The 19700-nt window shown below is 39.7% G+C and overlaps 2 protein-coding genes across 14 annotated transcripts in view; one reads left to right on the top strand and one right to left on the bottom strand.

The window, feature by feature from the left end:
* Positions 1-3507, top strand: part of aatkb (apoptosis-associated tyrosine kinase b) — a 63956-nt gene extending 60449 nt beyond the window's left edge. Inside the window, exon 14 of the mRNA XM_029120425.2 lies at positions 847-3507. Coding sequence (XP_028976258.2) covers positions 847-875 — 29 coding nt within the window. The 3' untranslated portion in view covers positions 876-3507. The remainder of the gene's footprint in view (positions 1-846) is intronic.
* Positions 3508-5549: 2042 nt separating this feature from the next.
* Positions 5550-19700, bottom strand: part of baiap2b (BAR/IMD domain containing adaptor protein 2b) — a 73085-nt gene continuing 58934 nt past the window's right edge. For 7 of the 13 annotated variants that reach the window (XM_029120319.2, XM_029120320.2, XM_029120324.2 and 4 more), the window contains 5 exons: positions 19272-19476; positions 18847-18918; positions 17763-17946; positions 15545-15582; positions 5550-6604 (listed from right to left, as the gene is read on the bottom strand). In XM_029120319.2, coding sequence (XP_028976152.2) covers positions 6505-6604; positions 15545-15582; positions 17763-17946; positions 18847-18918; positions 19272-19476 — 599 coding nt within the window. In that variant the 3' untranslated portion in view covers positions 5550-6504. Of the gene's footprint in view, positions 6605-7972; positions 8025-10511; positions 13586-15194; positions 15288-15544; positions 15583-17762; positions 17947-18846; positions 18919-19271; positions 19477-19700 lie in introns of those variants that run through there. The other 6 variants (XM_034292670.1, XM_034292672.1, XR_004575803.1 and 3 more) reach the window with 5 other exon arrangements.

Below are 19700 nucleotides of genomic sequence, written 5' to 3'. Positions count from 1 at the left end.
CTTTTTCATCTTGAATACTACCTGCAGATATTTCTTTTTAAGTTGTTGGTCTATACCCTTAAATGGAAGGCAGTCCATTAATCCTGGCAGTTCTGTTGTAGAACTCTGCTGCCAGGAACAATTTAATTGAACTAATCACTCAATCGTTCTCATGTCTTTGACTTAAGCAAGAGCTGTGTACATTTTTATTCTATAAATCATCACAGTCAATAATGAAATAACTGTATTCATTATTGCAACCTTTTTCCTATTATCACATGAAACATGTCTTCATAATCCTGTCTGTGGGTTGATCTATTTTTCTCTGTGAAAGTAAAACCTACAGGTTTTGGTCGAAGCACTAAGCTGGAGGACAACATATGCATCCTGCTGGTGATGTTGTGGAAATCCACAGCCCTACGTTAAAATTAACAAAAAAACACTTGACAGTAAAGTCAGCATATTGGAAATATTGGTTCTGGCTTCCTAAAGTGTTTTTGTAGAGGCTTTGGAGATGATCTACTGACTCTAAGAAATATTTAAACTCAATATCTATTAAATCTTACCCTAAACCCTGTTCTAAACCTAACCCAAACCTCAGCAAACAGTTTCTTATCAACAGAAATGTTGTTGAAATGTTGGTGATAGTATGACTGTCTATACAAAACCTGCACATGGAAATTCAACTCTCAAAATAAAGATTAGTTCAAAAAGAACAAATAATTTGCAAACTGCACGGCACCAGTTTGATGGTTTATTCTAACAGACCACAAGGAGAAGTCACTGTAAGGGTTTTACAAAATAACATACTATGAACAAGTTGTAACAAGTCGGTGTCTTTTTGTCTCTGTCTGTCTCTTTTTACAGGAAGCAGTGAGGATGGGGATAGAGACTAATCCAGAACTGTGACAACCCAGGAACTTGACGAGTGGGCCTCGAAACATGACTTTATGGCTTTTGGACATCAGGTCTTAAAAGACAGTGCCTCTTATTCTTTAGGGCCCCTTTTTAAATGAAGACAAGAAGAGATATGGAAGTAGTAAATCAAGAGATTATGTAAATAAATATATGATGATAATATATAATACAAAAAAGTATGTACATTAAAAAAAACAGGTAAAGACTATAAGGTTGCATTAAACATACTGTTTGAAGAGAAGAAACAGTAATTCAGTAGAGGAACTTTGGACATAACATGACAACACAGTCACTAGTACTGTATGTTTGGGAGAAAAAAATATCTATAAATTACACCTTCTAACTTGGAAGATAAGTATGTTACAGATCACACGTATGGCATGGATATCAAAACCCCACTGACTCACCAATCATAGAGGACTTCAGGAAAAAACATCCAGGAAGTGTTGGAAAATGACGGTACCAAGAACTTATCTTTGAGACATTGCTTTGTCCGCCACCATCTAAATATAAATGAAAGATCACAATACGTATGTTTTTGTTTGGTCTACTGAACAAAACGAAGGCTTCTAAGTGAGTAAATGAATGAAGCATCGGAACCAGGCTAAATGGTACTGCCCAGGATTGGCTGTGTTTTAATGGACAGGATCCAAGCAGCATTGATTCCACTTTTCCTCTAATAACGACCACCACTGTTTTGTACAGCAGCTGACCAATCACAACAATCCCTGCCTTCTATCACTATGAGTCATAATGCCCCTCCCTTTCAGGGCCTGGGTTCTAGTCATAAGTTCATGTCGTAGCTAATAGCTGCAAAACATTTTGAAATCCCAAGTGTTTGTAGGTCAGATTCAGGTGGGTTCTGCGCAGCTTGGGAACACACCTCCACTTTTCCATATCTCTCTGGACAAAAGATTTTGTGTGAATCCATTCAATCGGTTTCAAGGCAATATCAATCACTTTAAAGAAGTGCTGTACTCCCTTTTTTAACGACTTTGGATCCATGTGCTTTGCAGCACAGTGTGGGTAAAACACACCATACTCTGCTTAGCTTACATTGGTTGATATCACCATGTTAAGCCTGTTGTTTATCACTGTGTTGAGAGCAACACACAGCTTCCTGTGGTTTCTGATACTCTTGACGTGAAGGTTCTTTGTAATATGATCGAATGACATTTCTGATTCGAAAAGCTGTACAGCAATGTAAGAACAACACGCTTACAAACACACAAACATACAGTAGCATATCATTTTCCTAGAAACTTTTGATGAAAAAAAATCACTTTTATTAAATATCAAACATAAAAATACAACTTTAAAACACTATTATTTTTTAGTGGCTCCAGGGGCTTCGGTAACACATTACAGAAGAAGACTAAACACCTAAAAGACTATTGTAAGACCAGAGAACTACGAACTTGTTCAGAGTTAACGTGTTGTTCATCTTCAGCTGTCAAGAGCTTGGTGATTTTATATAAGTTTGTCGCTGTGCATTATTCCATGGTTGGTTTCAGGATTTTAATTGTGAAAAACTGTTCATCTTGTGGACATTTTACTACGGATAACAATGTGTGTTGTAGAAAGAACGGAAAAGGTTTGTTTGAGGGTGTAACTTGTAGAAAACCGTGCGGTGATCCTGTTCGTCGAATTCAGCATTACAGAGACATGATTGTAGCTGGATATCAGGTCTGGTTGTGCCTTTTTCCCTACTTTAATGATCATAGGTTGGCAAGACAGTACAATCAGAGCTGGGAGCCAGGCTAATATTACAGGTAGACCCCACAAAAAACCATGAGTGACAATTTGGTTCAAGACAGATGTATAATCATATAGATTCTATTTCAGTGGTTAAAAGATCCACTCTGTTCTCCATGCAGTCAGTGTGTTTTGTTTGCCTTTCTAAGGCTTTAATATTGTATACTAGTATAGTGTTCATCACTTCATCTAGACAGACGTTTGTTCCTACTATTTTTGTATCTCAAAAAAATTAAAATAATTTTAAGAATATCTGGAATTTACCTGGAAGGAGAAGGTAAAAAGGAGAGGTATTTATGTTTGTTTTACTGTTGCCAAAGAGATGCATTTAATGAAATAATGTGGGAAAGGAACTATGCTATTTAAGGAAGTAATCTGGGAAAGGAATTATTATATTTAAGAAGTAATGAGGAACTATGGTATTTCATCTGTTACAGCCCTTTAAGTAGTGGGACGATTGCTTGGTTCCCAGTCTGCTCGTGCCGTTATTCCACTCTTTGTCATAATGGCTCAGGGAGACTGCTTGCCATGCTAATGGTACGAAGTGGGTTTGGTCATGATGTAACCGAGCGGGACTAGGGATCGTGTCAGTAATGTACCCTACACACACTCAACCACTGGTCACATGGTTACTTTTTCTGTACCTTATTATGACATACAGTATGAATAAAGTCTTATGACAACTTATGAATAAAGTCTTATGATTTACAGTATGAATAAAGTATTATTATCACATACAGTATGAATAGTCTTATTATGACATAAAGTATATATAAAGTCTTACTCTAACATAGAGTATGAATCAAGTATTATGATATAAAGTGTGAATAAAGTCTTATAAAGTATGAATAAAGTCTTATGACAGCTTATGAATAAAGTCTTATTATCACATACAGTATGAATTGTCTTATTATGACATAAAGTGTATATATAAAGTCTTACTCTAACAGAGTATGAATCAAGTCTTATGATATAAAGTGTGACTAAAGTCTTATGACAGCTTATGAATAAAGTCGTATCATATACATTATGAATAGTCATAAGACATACTCTATCTTATTACAACATGCATTATGAATAATGTCATATTACATGCAGTATGTGTAAAGTCTTACTCTGAAGTCTATAAATAAGGTCTTATGATATACAGTAAGAATGAAGTCTTATGCCAAACAGTACGCTTAGACTATTATTACCACATACAGTAAGAAAAAAGTCTTACACCATACAGTACGCTTAAACTCTTATTACCACATACAGTAAGAATAAAGTCTTACTCTGACATACGGTACGGATAAAGTCTTATGATTTAGAGTATGAATGTCTTACAACATGCAATATGAATCAAGTCTTATTACGACTTACAGTATGCATTTATTCTTACTCTCACATACAGTATGAATAGTCTTACACTATATTGTACAAATATAGCCTGATGACATACAGTATGAATAAAGTCTTATTATATCCAGTATGAATAAAGTCTTAAGCTATACAGTATGAATATTGTAATTATATACAGTATAAAGTCTTATGATATACAGTATAAAGGCCATTAGTGCTGAACATGGCTGCTAGAATCCTAACTAGAACAAAAACATTTGAACACATTACTCCAGAACTAGCCTTTTTACACTGGTTGCCTGTTGGGTTAGGGCTGATTTTAAGGTTTTATTGTTAACCTATAAAGCAATAGATGGACTTGCTCCTACTTACCTTTCTTTAATGATCCTGCCATACATACCTACACGTAACCTTAGATTGCAAGATGCAGGCCTTCTAATTGAACCTAGAATCTCTAAACAAACAGCTGGAGGTTAGGGCTTTCTCTCATAGAGCTCCACTGCTGTGGAATTATCTGCCAATCAAGGTTAGAAATGCAGACTCAGTGCAAACTTTCAAGTGTCTACTAAAGACACATCTCTTCAGTATGGTCTATAATTATGTGCAGTCTGGCTCTGGGACGCTCTCTCTCCAATGCCATTCAGGGGCGGAGTCACTGGGATGCTCTCTCTCCAATGCCATTCAGGGGCGGAGTCACTGGGATGCTCTCTCTCCAATGCCATTCGGGGGCGGAGTCACTGGGTTGTTATTGTCTCTCTGTTGCACCCATTGTGCAATTGGGGTGAACTCTGCTGGCATTACTCGGCCCTCATTTCAGGGTGGGTGCGGTTGGTTGGTTGATGCTTGACAATCTGGGTGGATTGACCTGCCTGTTGGGCCCAGTCAGTGTCACTGGACCCCCGTCTCAGCCCCAAGGTCTTACGCTGCTGTATTATTGTGCTGGGGGAGTAGGGTCAGTTCTCCTTCTCCAATCGAAATCCTTGTAAACCTAAGGAATGCACTCTCTAAATGTTCTTGTCTCTTGCTCCGTTAAAACTTTGGAGGACATGAGGTCTTGGCCCACACCTCCCGAATACCAGGCTCTAAAGACTTGTTGCTGCCACAGTCCAAAGTCCTTATGGCTGTGTTGCAGATCAAGACGATACCTGGCAACCCCCAGCTGCCAGTCTGATAACCCCCCCTCCACCACCAACGAATTGTCCCTGTCCTTGTCCATGTGGTCAGGCTTCTGACCTGGAATAGGTTTTATAGACTCTGGACACAACCGACATGCATTTATTAATTATTACAACTTGTACTCTTAAAATGTTCATCCGGCACAGCCAGAAGAGGACTGGCCAGCCCTCTGAGCCTGGTTCCTCAATTTCCTGGCCACTGTGCTTCAACACTGTTGTTGCTTGCTCCCTGAGGTTTCAGGCTGGGTGTTTCGAAAAAGCACAAATTAATAAATACATTTGATTTGATGAATAGTCTTCCTCTAGTATGATTTCAATGTTTTATATGTCATTGTTGACAATGGGTGTTTCTTGGTACAATTACACACGTCAACAGGATTGAGAATGAATGTGCTCTTTATTTTTCATAACACAGTGAAAACACACTGGCAACAACATACGGATCACACATGGTATATCCACATATATTCTCCTTTTTATACAGCGCAAGTATTTTATTTAAATTGAATAGACTAACAAGCCAATTCATTCACTGGTACAAAATAAAACCAGATTGGTTTTATACAATATAATGGTATTCTGTTCTATCGCCATTAGTATATTCACTATCCTTCTGTCATATAAATATGAACGTAATACTGGAAAGCATTTACACATATAGAATGTTAAAACCTATGTTACTGTGAAAGGTATTTACTATTTACTGCAAATTGGACCCAGGCTCCAGTCCATTCTGCTGACATTCTAATTAGTGCTATACTCCAAATTTAAATAGATCAAACAATTACATGATTAAACACATGGATATGTACAAAGCTTCTGACATCTGACTGCATACAGCATAGTACTCCTTTAAAATACTTTACATCTGACTGCATACAGCATAGTACTCCTTTAAAATACTTTACATTTTACTGACAATACAGTGCAAGGCTAGATGTGCTTCAATGAGCACAGATTATGTTGACTCATAAGCCCTGCTAAACCAGAGTCCCAACAACAGCCTTTAGAGGCCCTGCTATACCAGAGGCTCAATAACAGTCCTTAGAGGCCCTGCTAAACCAGAGTCCCAACAACAGTCCTTAGAGGCCCTGCTAAACCAGAGTTTCAGCAACAGTCCTTAGGGGCCCTGCTAAACCAGAGTCCCAGCAACAGTCCTTAGGGGCCCTGCTAAAACTACAAGGGAAGTGCAGGACCTGGCCTGCAGTACTTGTAAACAATCAATCCTATGAGTTTGGATTTGTCCGACAGAATCATTACTCTTTGACTGGTCAAAATGTGTCTGTGCCCATCAACCAATCACAGCCATGGAGATGATGAGGAGGGTACTGAACTAATAGAGGATTGGAGGAGGCTGGTCATCAGCAGAGATAAGAGGCTTGGGTTGGTCCTCAGTGATGGGGGACTGTTCTTCCAGAGGTGGTGATGGGTCACTGTAGAGGATGGAGAGAGGGAAAACAGACAGGTAGGAAAAAACAGGATTGGATGAAGGACAGGGAGCAACAGATCAATGAGCTGAAGGGATTTCTTTCAGCCCAAAGCAATATCAATATTAGTATTTAGTTAAAGGAGTTGTTCCTAATTTGCTGCCACCTTCAGGAAGTTACCTAGGTGACAGCAACACCAGTTCACATTTAAGTCAACTGTCCCCTTATAGCAGATTCACTGTACACAGTTTGTCAACCAGGTTACAAAAGCTGTAAAAAAAAAAAAAAAATAGGCGAACAAAATAGAAAAAATATTATCTTTCTTTTCACCTTAAAGGCCCAGTGCAGTTAAATTTGTTGAATATTTATGCCCATGTGTGATGCCTGATGCTTTGTCATTGGTTGCCATTGGCTTACATTTTAGTCATTTAACAGATGCTCTTATTCAGAGTGACTTCCAATGCATTTTTCTTAAGGTGTCTTGAATGTTGTTCTGTCATTGGTTGCCATTGACTTAAATGTTGCTTTGTCATTGGTTGACATTGTTTTGAATGTGGCTTTTTCGGTTTATATTGTCTTTTGTCCTGCAATAAATGTCTATTAAAGTCTTTTTATTAGGCCTATTTTTGTAGTTTGCATCATATTGCACAACAGCTGATGAAATGAACACTAACAGTTTGTGAGAAAAAAGGTGTTATTTCACTGGTTGAAAACACAATGTTGTTATCAGCATATTGGCACCAGAATGGGGGGGGGGGGGGGCTTTCCATGGTAATGCCACCATAAAATAAATAGGAATAGACCAATAAAGAGGGGAGTTCCAAACCCATCTGCCAATCACAGCGAGCTTCCACTTTACCATGCCAACTTTAATGGAAATCCTTTACATTATGATCATTGTCACCCAGAAATTGGATATAATAATACAATTGCATTGAGCAAAGTAAAGGATTAGCACCGACATCAGCAAGAGTGGATTTGAATCAGCCCACAAATAAAAGATTAAAGATGGAATAAGACGTGTGAGCAAAGCAAGCAGTCATTCAACCAGTCTGAGAATAAAGACGAAATCTGTTCAGAACAGACACGCACGCAAAACCCTTACAGGGTGGCATGCCAAAATGAAACAAGGTCAGCAAAGATGGTTTTCCACCAAGTGATGTTATTACTATGAGAAATAGTGACATTCCCTGAATACAGCACCAGTAACACACATTCCACAGAGGATAGTGTGACATTTCAGACAAAAGAAATGGGGCCGTGAAACCAGAGAGCCGATGTCAGGGACGGGACGTTGATGGAAGTGAATGAATCGGTGTGTTTAACTAGTGAGAAAAGGCTGGTGACCTGGTGATGTTTTTCTTTGTCACTTACGAAGCTCCAGTAGACTCAAAAGCGGGCAAACTGTTCACTCAAAAGCACCATACTGAAAGGTAAACAGAGGCCTTGAGTGTGAATGATTGTCTTGAAGAAAATTCACTCACGTTACTTACCAAGGTCATTTGTAACTCCTTAGTTAACAGTAAAATAATAATGGCCACCGGACTAAAACACCATACGCTTGATTCAACATCTACTTTTTCAAATAAACAATTTATCGGTTACAGATAGTGAAACATTTAAAATACATATTTCCATAAGTAGCCTGTTTAAGGTAAAAATCCTATACCTTTAAAGAATTCAACAAAGCTCCCAACATTCTATTTGTTCTGTGCAAGAAAACAACATAGATAAAAATGAATGGCGTTTCCACATCTGCATTGAAATTGCTGATGTGAAAAGGGCTGAATGAAATCCATGTCTGATTGAGATCCAGAGATAAGCAAGCAGACGTGACTCGTATTCAGAGGAAGCATACAAAAATGGCAAACAAACAAGCCAAGTGCCGGCCAGATGTCACAGACAGGGTTAAAGGTTAATAGGGAGTAGTACTTGAGGTACAGCGTAGCCTGCTGGGATACAGTGGTGTGGGGGGGGGGGGGGGTAGATGTGCCCTTGAGCAAGGCACTTCGTCCTAATGGCTATGTATCAGTAAACCAGTAGGGATAATCTTTAAAATACGGGACCCAACAGACAAATGACATGGATCCAACAGGTCATAGGAGGGGCTATGGGGAACTTGGTGAGGACCAAACCACATCATTATGGTTACGTACACGAACCAGTGATGAACTGCATCCCCCACGACCACGGTGGTGTTTTTCCATGTTCTACTGTAAGAGATACTGCGGTCATACTGTAGATATCCAATCCAAGAGATACTGCAGTCATACTGTAGATATCCAATCCAAGAGATACTGCAGTCATACTGTAGATATCCAATCCAAGAGATACTGCAGTCATACTGTAGATATCCAATCCAAGAGATACTGCAGTCATACTGTAGATACCCAAAGTACAAATGCCGCTCTTCTAATTCCAGCACCAAGGTGGGCGTCCATGGCACAGCATGCCTTGTTTATACAGCGGTATCCTGCGGAAGGTTGCAGTGCCATGCAGCATGTACAAAAACAGAAAATAAGAAATAGAATTGGCCACAAGGGGGCATTTGGGAGAATTGACACCCACTTGAAAGTGCTATAACTGAAAAACGTTTACTGCTTATATTTCCAGCCTGTGTCAGTTTTTATATGGCCAGAATAAAACATTCGTATGGGCAGAATATAGTCTACTATAAACCCTATTCATGGATTGCTATGTTCTATTCCACGAAATGTCAGAACCTCTGACATTACTGTATCGTAATTTAGATGTAGGATTTTTTGTAAACTGATGTTTTTTGCATTACACATTGCAGTGTTGCATGTTGCAATAAAACTCTGTATTTTTTTTTTTATATGACGAAATTAACTGACATTTCTGTGTATGTAAATTATAGGTCTACACACATCAATCTCGTCATTAATCATAATTATTTAAACTGAAATACAATTATTTGAGTGGAAATAAAGCTGTCGAAAAACTATTGTTTGCCTCTCGCTGTATAACATAGCAGACTCACTTTATAATATCAATTAAAAAAAAATCTTTAAAATAGAAGTGTCTTTATTTTAAATGTCTCCAGAGAGTGTAAAGGCCTGGGAGGTATGCATTATTAAGCGTGGAGGAATACAACAGTGCTCCCAACTGAATATATATTTATTTTTATAGTAGAAAGTCACTGTGTCTATAGATATATATATATATGAGGTGAATTTGTAACATTACACTGTTTGGATGTCAACCAAAGCATGCACATCAATATTCAGAATTGTCTGTACATTATTCAGATTCAACTTTACAACAAAAATGTGAATCATTCCAAAAAATAAAATAACATAATAGAAAAATAATGTAGTGTATTTCCATATTTATTGCACCGAGAGTGGTTGTGCTGTGGGAGTCTGATCAATCATACCTTGTACTAATTCAAGAAGAGAAAGAAGAAACACTGGCAGCTTCCAGTGGTGAACACTCAGTTGAGAGCGCTTTTGTCTCTACATTTATGAGAACACAGAGAGCGGGGTTGGCAAAGACAGGGGTTAACTAACACTCAGAGGGAGTGAGAGAGACAAAGCGAATATGGCAGGAGAACCAGAAAGAGAGAATAAGAGGAGAGGAGAAACAAAGAATAAAAAGAGGAGAAACAAAGAAGACGCTAGAGAGAGAAAAGGCACATGTAACATTTTGCCAGGTTTAGGAGTATATATATATATAAATATAATATATTTATCTTTAAGGCTAATTAAAATGTGGTTAATCTTATAGATTTTAAATGGGGATTCAAAGACACTTTGGTCATTATAAACAGCCTAAAATTTAGATACAAGAATTAGTGATAGACAGGTTAGGGGTTAATCATTAACATGTACTAATCAACATACAGACAAGCAGACAGACTATTGAGTCTTTCATTTTCAAGCACATAGAAATCTCAAAAGAACAACATATTTTATTCTGTCTCAGAAATCAGGTCCCTCATCTCCCTTTTATTACAAATATACAAGAAGGCTGAATGAAGTTACAACAGCAAATTAAGCCCTCTCCTTGTCAGAGGTAACTTATTTCAGTACTGCAAATGTCATAGAAGCAAGGGATACAGTTCATGTTGCAAAAGCGTATTTATCACAAATCTCGAAATGGCTATTGATCTAATTCAATTATTGCCGGAATTTGCAGTTGTTCTGTTAATTATGTCAAGAGCATTGGACCCATTCATTGCCTCAAAGTCTCTGTCTATAGCTGTACAGGTTTCTGTATATAGCTGTACAGGTTTCTGTATATAGCTGTACAGGTTTCTGTATATAGCTGTACAGACCAAAAAAGTTACTCATTATCTCTTTAATATACTGTATGGTAATTACACATGACAAATTATTACGTTGAATGGTTTATTGCTAAGAAACATTATATATGTAACTCAAACTATTTCCCTATGGTACGCAGAAGGAACCCCAGGAAGAGGCCTTGGGTAGTCATTTGTTGAGTTATTTGTAAACAATTAGTAACCAGGCAACACTGAATGGAGGGGATGAGAGAACATGGAGAGGCAGTTGCTTTTGGCAATTTGGTTAATGCACATGACATTTAGCACCTTTGTTGTGTGTTTGGTGAGGTGCATTGTGGGTGTCATTTGTCTTGTTTTCCATGCATAAAGGCCAGAACGATAACCATATTCTGGGTAGCAGACTCTCTAGCCAACATTTCACTCCTTGTCATCGGCTAATGACCGGAGAGGCCAGGAACAGGATGTGACAACTGAACTGAACCAAACTAACTCAAGAGTCGTAAATCTCTTCCATTCAGGGATGAGTGTCATTTGTAGCCATTCAGCTTTGGGAAAGTATGATTACATTCAGACACAAGATATTCAGAACACACGTTTCTGGAAAACAGTGTATTGGGTCTTCCACAATGCTGAACATCTCACTGGTCATAAAAAATTAAAACTGACATAATTATCAGAAAATACGTTTACGCTAACAACTGTAATAGCAGGACAATAACTATTTAGATCAGAGTCATAAAATAAGTGGTCTTTAAGGTGCGTTTCGATCAACTGATATAATCAACAATCATCTTCCGTTTGAGTCAAATGTACATTATTTTATCGTACACAGCTATTTAGCTGGTCTGATGCCCCTAATAAACTATCGTAAAAAAATGAGCATTTACATTGGAGTAATTTCACCACGTGATACATAGTTTCTTGTTTAAAGAGGGTCATCATGAGACACTTATGAGAAGAAAATCTGGGTCTGTAGAATAAAGTTACTGTCTAAAGCATAATGACACCCATTACAGCTTATTTTGACCTTTTTGATCATTATACATAACCGTCTTTAAAACAATCCCCTTTGGATTAGCATTTTGATTTACACTGATATAGGCTACTGTATATCCTTCACCTTCACTGGTGGAGACAGGAGAAAGCTGTCAATAAAATAAAACACTCATATTTTATTGTATTTTGAAGAGGAAGAAATTCCCATTTAATATAAAAGATCAGGGATGCACCGATCCGATATGGACCAAAAATACGGGATTGGGCATCGGCGACAGCGAGACGACGTAATGAGCCGATATCACGAAACAGTTAGGAATAAAAATGTGCTGTAAAAACGTGGTAAATTGTTGTTGATGGGCATACGTTGCCGGCTATACCCAGTGAACTCAATAACAACCAAAATAATGTCTGCAGTATGGAATTACTTTACACTTTAAACTAGCAGTTGTACATTTTGCCAAGCGTTTCAAGGGGTGACGGTAGAAAAGTTTAGGCTTGCTAGCTAACGTCCACTAAATTGGCTAACGTCAGCATGTTAATACCAAACGATTTGAAAATACATCACTTCAACTGTGTGATTTATAAGCCCGAAATCCATTGAGATTCATAGCTAAATAGCGAGGCTATCTGTTTGGTGTTGTACAGTCTTTCCGATTTCATTTTCAATCGATTAGCCTAAAGCGCTTATTATTCTACTGCCATTTTGTGAAGTTGCTATTGGACAATGACAAGCCAAACGTGCAAATTCACATTGATTTTAACCATACACGATCTGAAAATGCTTGTATAAACTTTATGTAAAATTGTAATTTATCACATGCCTAGTTTTCACAGCAGTGACCCATTTCTCCAACATCCACTTTCCCATTTTAGATTGCAATATAATTTCCACAAATGCATAACTCTCCCTTGGAGTGTATTGTAATATATATTACTACAATTGGATGTTGTTAAAATGGTGTAAGTTCCATAATCTTAAACATTGAGAAAGTTGTAGATAAAACTTTGTATGACATACAATTCAGTCATTTAAAAGATGTATGGCATCATTGCACCTCAACAAAACAAAATGGCAGTATCAGATCAGCATTCAGCATCAGCAGATAGTCAGTTCTGTACTCAGAATCGGTGCATCCCAATAAAATGTGTACATGCATGAAAGACAAGCAAAATATTGTTTCCACATTTTCCTCAGACAACGTCCATTATTCCAACAGACAGTTCTGGGCTTAGTCAGTCCTTTTGCATTGGGGTTAGTTGGTCCTGCTTCGTGGGTCTGGTTAGACAAGGTTTAGCCTGGTTTCAGCGGAGCAGAGTGGAAGAGCAGGATGAGGAGGAAGGAGAGGAGTGGGGAGAGAGACGGGTCTTCCCTTGGCGTGATGGGAGGAAGGAGAGGAGTGGGGAGAGAGACGGGTCTTCCCTTGGCGTGATGGGAGGAAGGAGAGGAGTGGGGAGAGAGACGGGTCTTCCCTTGGCGCGATGGGAGGACGAAGACATGGGAGCTGGCCTGCTTGGCTCAGGTGAAGAGGGGAGTGTTGTGTTGGATCAGTGGGAGGCAGAAGGGGGTGGCTAAGAGGGCAGACACTGAGGGACTGAAGAGGTGACTGGCCATTAGTCCTACTGCAGCAGCAGTAAGCTGGGTCTGAGTCAGTCTGTCTGCGTGTCTTTCTGTCCCGTCTCACACTGTGGAAATCAATTTCGGAACGGTTCCCCCTTCAGAACTGTGGAGAAAGAGGAGAAGCTTCCAGGTAGGTGGGATATTTATGAACTCAGAAACAACAGTTGGAAGAGCATAACCACAACCACTTACAGCTGGCCAGTCTGCTCATCTACAGGGGTCTAGTTTGGCCAGTGTTGTAGCTGGATGCTGTAATGCTGGCTCACACTGACATTCCCTTCATCCACTCATATTTCAGTACTGTTCAATTGTTTTATATTCTAGAAATATTCTGGAAATATATTTATATTTCCTCAAAAGGTGCTCAGTTTAAGCCTCAGGAAAATAAACGTCTGTGAGAACAGCATAGCATTTGGCTGGAGCAAGGTGTGCCAGATAGCTATGGAAGGAAGTTAACTGCACAGCATGTGGAGGGCAACATCTTCGAGGGAAGCATGAAAGCATGAGGCTTGGGATGGGATGGTTTCCGTTTATTTTCAGGAATTTATAATTCAAAGAAATATACAGACATTTCAATTCCAAATCTAATAATCTATTACTTTGACATGAGGAAAATTGGGATTTGAATCTGTTTAACTTTCTGAATCCACTGATATTAAAATGAAGAAATGAAGAATTAACCAGAATGAAATGTAACAACAAAGCAAAAAGGAAATCATAAGGAGAAATGTCCTTTGACCTTCCCCTTGATCTACCTAAACATAAGCTCCATCCCAGGTACATCTACCTAAACATAAGCTCCATCTCAGGTACATCTACCTAAACATAAGCTCCATCCCAGGTACATCTACCTAAACATAAGCTCCATCCCAGGTACATCTACCTAAACATAAGCTCCATCCCAGGTACATCTACCTAAACATAAGCTCCATCCCAGGTACATCTACCTAAACATAAGCTCCATCCCAGGTACATCTACCTAAACATAAGCTCCATCCCAGGTACATCTACCTAAACATAAGCTCCATCCCAGGTACATCTACCTAAACATAAGCTCCATCCCAGGTACATCTACCTAAACATAAGCTCCATCCCAGGTACATCTACCTAAACATAAGCTCCATCCCAGGTACATCTACCTAAACATAAGCTCCATCCCAGGTACATCTACCTAAACATAAGCTCCATCCCAGGTACATCTACCTAAACATAAGCTCCATCCCAGGTACATCTACCTAAACATAAGCTCCATCCCAGGTACATCTACCTAAACATAAGCTCCATCCCAGGTACATCTACCTAAACATAAGCTCCATCCCAGGTACATCTACCTAAACATTATCTCAAGCTGTCTCACCATCAAAATGAGGTTCAGGTGGGAAGAAGGGGGTTTGGGAGGGGGATAACCTGCTCTCTCTGTTTCAAATGGTCATAAATAGTTCTCAATCTAATGTTGTCTTCGAGTCCCGGAAAGAGATTTGAGCAGGATAATTGGGTGACTGGAGCGCACTTCACAACAAAAATGGGGTTGAGTTTAGCCAAATAAACTTCCAATGAGGTTCAGGCAGCAGAAACAAAATTAAAGGGTCTTAAAATTCAGTATGTTTCCAAGTGAAAGGATAACAAGACTGAGGGAGAGAAGTGTAACATCAGATTTCCAACATGGGTAAAGGTGGACTACCATTGGCCTGTTGGATTCCTGATTACCTCACCTGTTACTGTGATTGGCTGGCCGAGCTGCAGGCAGCCAACCGCAGCGTTCCACATGCCATTATCACATGATCATGATAATATCGTAGCTAGGTCTTATCAACAAATTAAATGAGAAAAAAACATAACAGAAAGAAAACAATTTAAATTATATGAGAAATATCAACCTTTAAAAAATACATAATTTATGATAAAATGTGGGAATTCCGATCAGTAGAATAGTTACTGCTGCTACCCTAGCTGCCCTGCCTGACGCCTGATCATATATCCCCAGTCAATCTGTTACAGTCCAGGCATTTATTCAGTATCACAACCAGTAATTATCATCTACTCAGACAGCAGAGAACCTTACCTTGTTGGAAAACGTTGCTCATATTCCTCAAGTCCCTGCTGAAAACAGAGACAAAACCTGTTTCAGTCATCAAATCACATTTGAAGTTTGATCAGTCATTCAGAACAATGGGAAACACAGACAGTGTGGCACACCCATGTTCGACAGAGAGGACAGGTTGATGGACAACTGCCCATTAGAAGTAGTTTGAGGCCCTACGTATCTCAGTGTATTGAGAATACCTGAAAAGGACATTAGCAGCATTTCTCTAAAGAGAAATCATGGCTGTAAATGGCTTTTGATAAAAGCATCTGCAAAACGGCATTTGTTGTGTTTTAACAATTGTTTGTGTCATACGTATTTGAGCCTGCAGGGGGCACCAGCCACTCACACAGCAGACTAGCCACTGCAGTGTAAGACTGCAACAAGAAATGACACAGCGGTTTAGACCTAACCAGTCTATTCAGACCTAACCAGTCTATTCAGACTTAACCAAAACTAGCCAAACTCTGTTCAGACAACTTAACTATCTATTCAGACCTACCAAGAACTCAACAAAACATTCTATTTAGACCTTCCTAAAACATACCAAAAAAATCTGTCCAGACTTCAACAAAACTAACCAGACAACCTGTATAGACCTCACCTAAAACCTTGTAGAGGGTTCAGTTGTAGAGGATTGGCCTCCACCCACACAAAGCCTGGCAGAGGATTCTATCGGCCATATTGTGGCCAAGGCCCCCCACTTGCTCTCGCCTTGGCAATGTGTTTTGTGTGTGTGTGTGTGTGTGTGTGTGTATTTTGTGTGTGCGTTTTGTAATGTTGGTGTTTTGATAGACTCAGACCTCATTTAACAGTCACATCAAGGCAGTCACCAAAACAGCATTCTATTGTCTTAAAAATATAGCCAGAATCAAGGGCTTGGTGTCCCAAAAAGACCAAGAGAATCTCATCCATGCTTTTATCTCTAGTAGGGTTGACAACTGTAATGGCCTCTTAACTGGACTCCCCAAAAAGACTGCTGCAGCTCATTCAGAATGCTGCTGCTAGAATGTTAACCAGGACCAAGAGAACAGAGCACATCACTCCGGTTCTTAAATCTTTGCATTGGCTTCCAGTTAGTTACAGAATATATTTTTAAGTGGTGCTTTTAGTTCATAAATCTCTGAATGGTTTAGGTCCCAAATACATTTCTGATATGTTTGAAGTATATAAACCGAGCAGGGCTCTTAGATCCATGAAAACAGGTCAGCTAGTAGAGCCCAGAGTCCAAACTATACATGGAGAAGCTGCGTTTAGCACTTATGCTGCACAAAACTGGAATAAACTACCAGAAGATCTTAAACGTGGCCCAAACGTATCAATTTTTAAATCCAGGTTAAAAACACTTTTCACACACCTATGACTGAGCACTTAAACCTAACCACACTGTTCAGCCTTACAGCTTTTATAGCTTCCTATGTTTTTATCCCGTTTTATTTCTACTTTCCTATTCTATATTTGATTATTATGATGTTGTTTTGATGTTTTCATTCGATTATTTGTTTTTATGCTATTGTATTGTTAATTTTTTTCTTTTTCTTGGTAAAGCATTTTGAAATGCTTCTGTGTATGAATTGTGTTATATAAATAAACTTGCTTGCTTTTATGTGTGTGTGTGTGTGTGTGTGTGTGTCGGTCTGATCAGCCAGCTGGGTTCACCCTTGTTCCTGTTATCGCCCGGATCCTGTCACAACCACTCTCCTCAGTAGCGGTGGCAGTGGACCGCCCGTGTTTCATTATGTTAATGAAGCAGACCATTGTGTGACTGGGAAAACAACAGCCAATCACACGGATGGATTTACCAGGCTGGAAGTTCAGACACTCGGCTTCACCAGTCAACGAAAGCACCGAAGGCCCCAACCATGGTTGAGTCCTGGTTAGGTGGGCTAGCTAACGGAGTGCTACAGTTCTTTTCAGCTCACAGTATAGAAATGAATAATAAAAATAATTACAAATCGTAATCAGGTATTATAATTCAGATTTGACATAAATCCAAAGCACTGAGAATCTGTATGTGAGTGTACTGGATAATTTATGTCATCTATTTATCAGCAGAACTTCAGATCCAGGCCCTTCCAGTCTGGTCCCGGATGGATAAAACTCTTTTATTTCACTTCTTCCTGGTGGTTAATTAGGGTCAGCTGGTGTCCACAGTTGTGGGTATGCCTGCCAGCAAGAGGAGAGGGTTGGCGTTTACCTGTGAGAAGCCTGGCACTGCCACGCTGTACGGCCGCTGTTGCTGTCGACCGTGTGTCATGGGGGCTGTCTGCATGCTCTGTGCCAGCAGGCGGGACGACATGCCATAGCCTGGCGGAGGAACTGCAACCACATCATCCCTCTCTAGCAGGTTTCCAGTGCTGCTGCTCCGAGCCTGGTGGAGGCTGGTCACATAAAACAACAGTCATTCTATCATTCTATTTCTATGATCAGTCAGTGTTGCTGCTCTTTAATGTTGGGGGCTGGTCACATAAAACAACAGTCATTCTATCATTCTATTTCTATGATCAGTCAGTGTTGCTGCTCTTTAATGTTGGGGGCTGGTCACATAAAACAACAGTCATTCTATCATTCTATTTCTATGATCAGTCAGTGTTGCTGCTCTTTAATGTTGGGGGCTGGTCACATAAAACAACAGTCATTCTATCATTCTATTTCTATGATCAGTCAGTGTTGCTGCTCTTTAATGTTGGGGGCTGGACACAGACAGTGGAGTGATTTTATTTCTTGCTCCTGGTCTTGAAATAGTATGAGTATTGCATGGGAACCAGAAAACATCTGCAGACTTTTATTTATCCCAATATCAAATAATTTCTGGTTAACACTTTAATGAAGTACCTTACAGTCTTTAACTAACACGCCAGTTGGTGATGACAACAGCAAGGCATGAACTCATACACAGATTTCTTTGCACTGGGCAATTAGAATATGCATAGGTAGAACTAAAAATAACACACAGATTAGCATTACAGTAGCACTCTGCGTTTGCTACCTCAGTAATATTTTTGAACTTCTAAATTAAAGATATGTACCTTCTAAATTAATAAAATGTATCTTATAAATGAATATTTGCCCTCTAAATGAATTATATTTACCTTCTAACAATGATATTTACAGATAATTACAGAATTATTCTTGAAAGATATAAGTTATGCTTTATGAGCTTCAGTTATCACAACCAAAAAAATAAATGCTTGTTTTACTCCAAAATATTTCCAGTGTCATTCAATAGACTTTCAGATGGTTGATGGTCCCATGGTTCCATGTTTGTGTACTACACTTACTTGTTAACTGGTAATTTGTTGCTGTCCGTTTCCGGGACGACCCGTGTGTAGGAGAAAGGAAACCAGCCGCGCCTGACAAGAAACCAGAAACGGATTAATTGCCAATCGTCAGTCATAAATGATAGCAGAACAAGTCTGACTAGCAGACCCAGGTAACACTGCTAGCAGACCCAGGTAACACTGCTAGCAGACCCAGGTAACACTGCTAGCAGACCCAGGTAACACTGCTAGCAGACCCAGGTAACACTGCTAGCAGACCCAGGTAACACTGCTAGCAGACCCAGGTAACACTGCTAGCAGACCCAGGTAACACTGCTAGCAGACCCAGGTAACACTGCTAGCAGACTCAGGTAACACTGCTAGCAGACTCAGGTAATACTACTACCCCTTTGACAGGGTGAACCAGGGGGAATTAGAGCACGTACATCTTGTTCTTCTCGTTCTCTCCGTAGTGCCATCCATCCCGGGCCTCCGGGACCAGTAGGGTGATGACGTCTCCCTCGGAGAAGCTGAGCAGGGTGCTGTTGTCTCCTGCCGCATGGGAGAAGATCGCCTGAACACGGGTGCGACCGTTCCTCTCCAGACCGGCAGCCATAGAACTGGATCTGGGCAGAGTGCGGGTCTCCTGGCCTAAGAGAGGGAGCAAATAACAGGTTGGGACACCAGAACAGAGGAAAACAGAAGAAAACATCACTGTGTCCAGCATTTGCCTCCTTGACATCATGTAGGGCCTCCGTCTTGAAGGTCACAAGCAGTAGACCACAGCTATGTGAAACATTTGCTGCCCCCTGTTAAGGTGTGGTTATAGAGCTCCATGCTGCCCCCTGTTAAGGTATGGTTATAGAGCTCCATGC

Source organism: Esox lucius, chromosome 6, assembly GCF_011004845.1.
Source record: "Esox lucius isolate fEsoLuc1 chromosome 6, fEsoLuc1.pri, whole genome shotgun sequence".
Lineage (NCBI taxonomy): Eukaryota > Metazoa > Chordata > Actinopteri > Esociformes > Esocidae > Esox > Esox lucius.
This window is presented reverse-complemented; position numbering and strand designations above follow the sequence as displayed.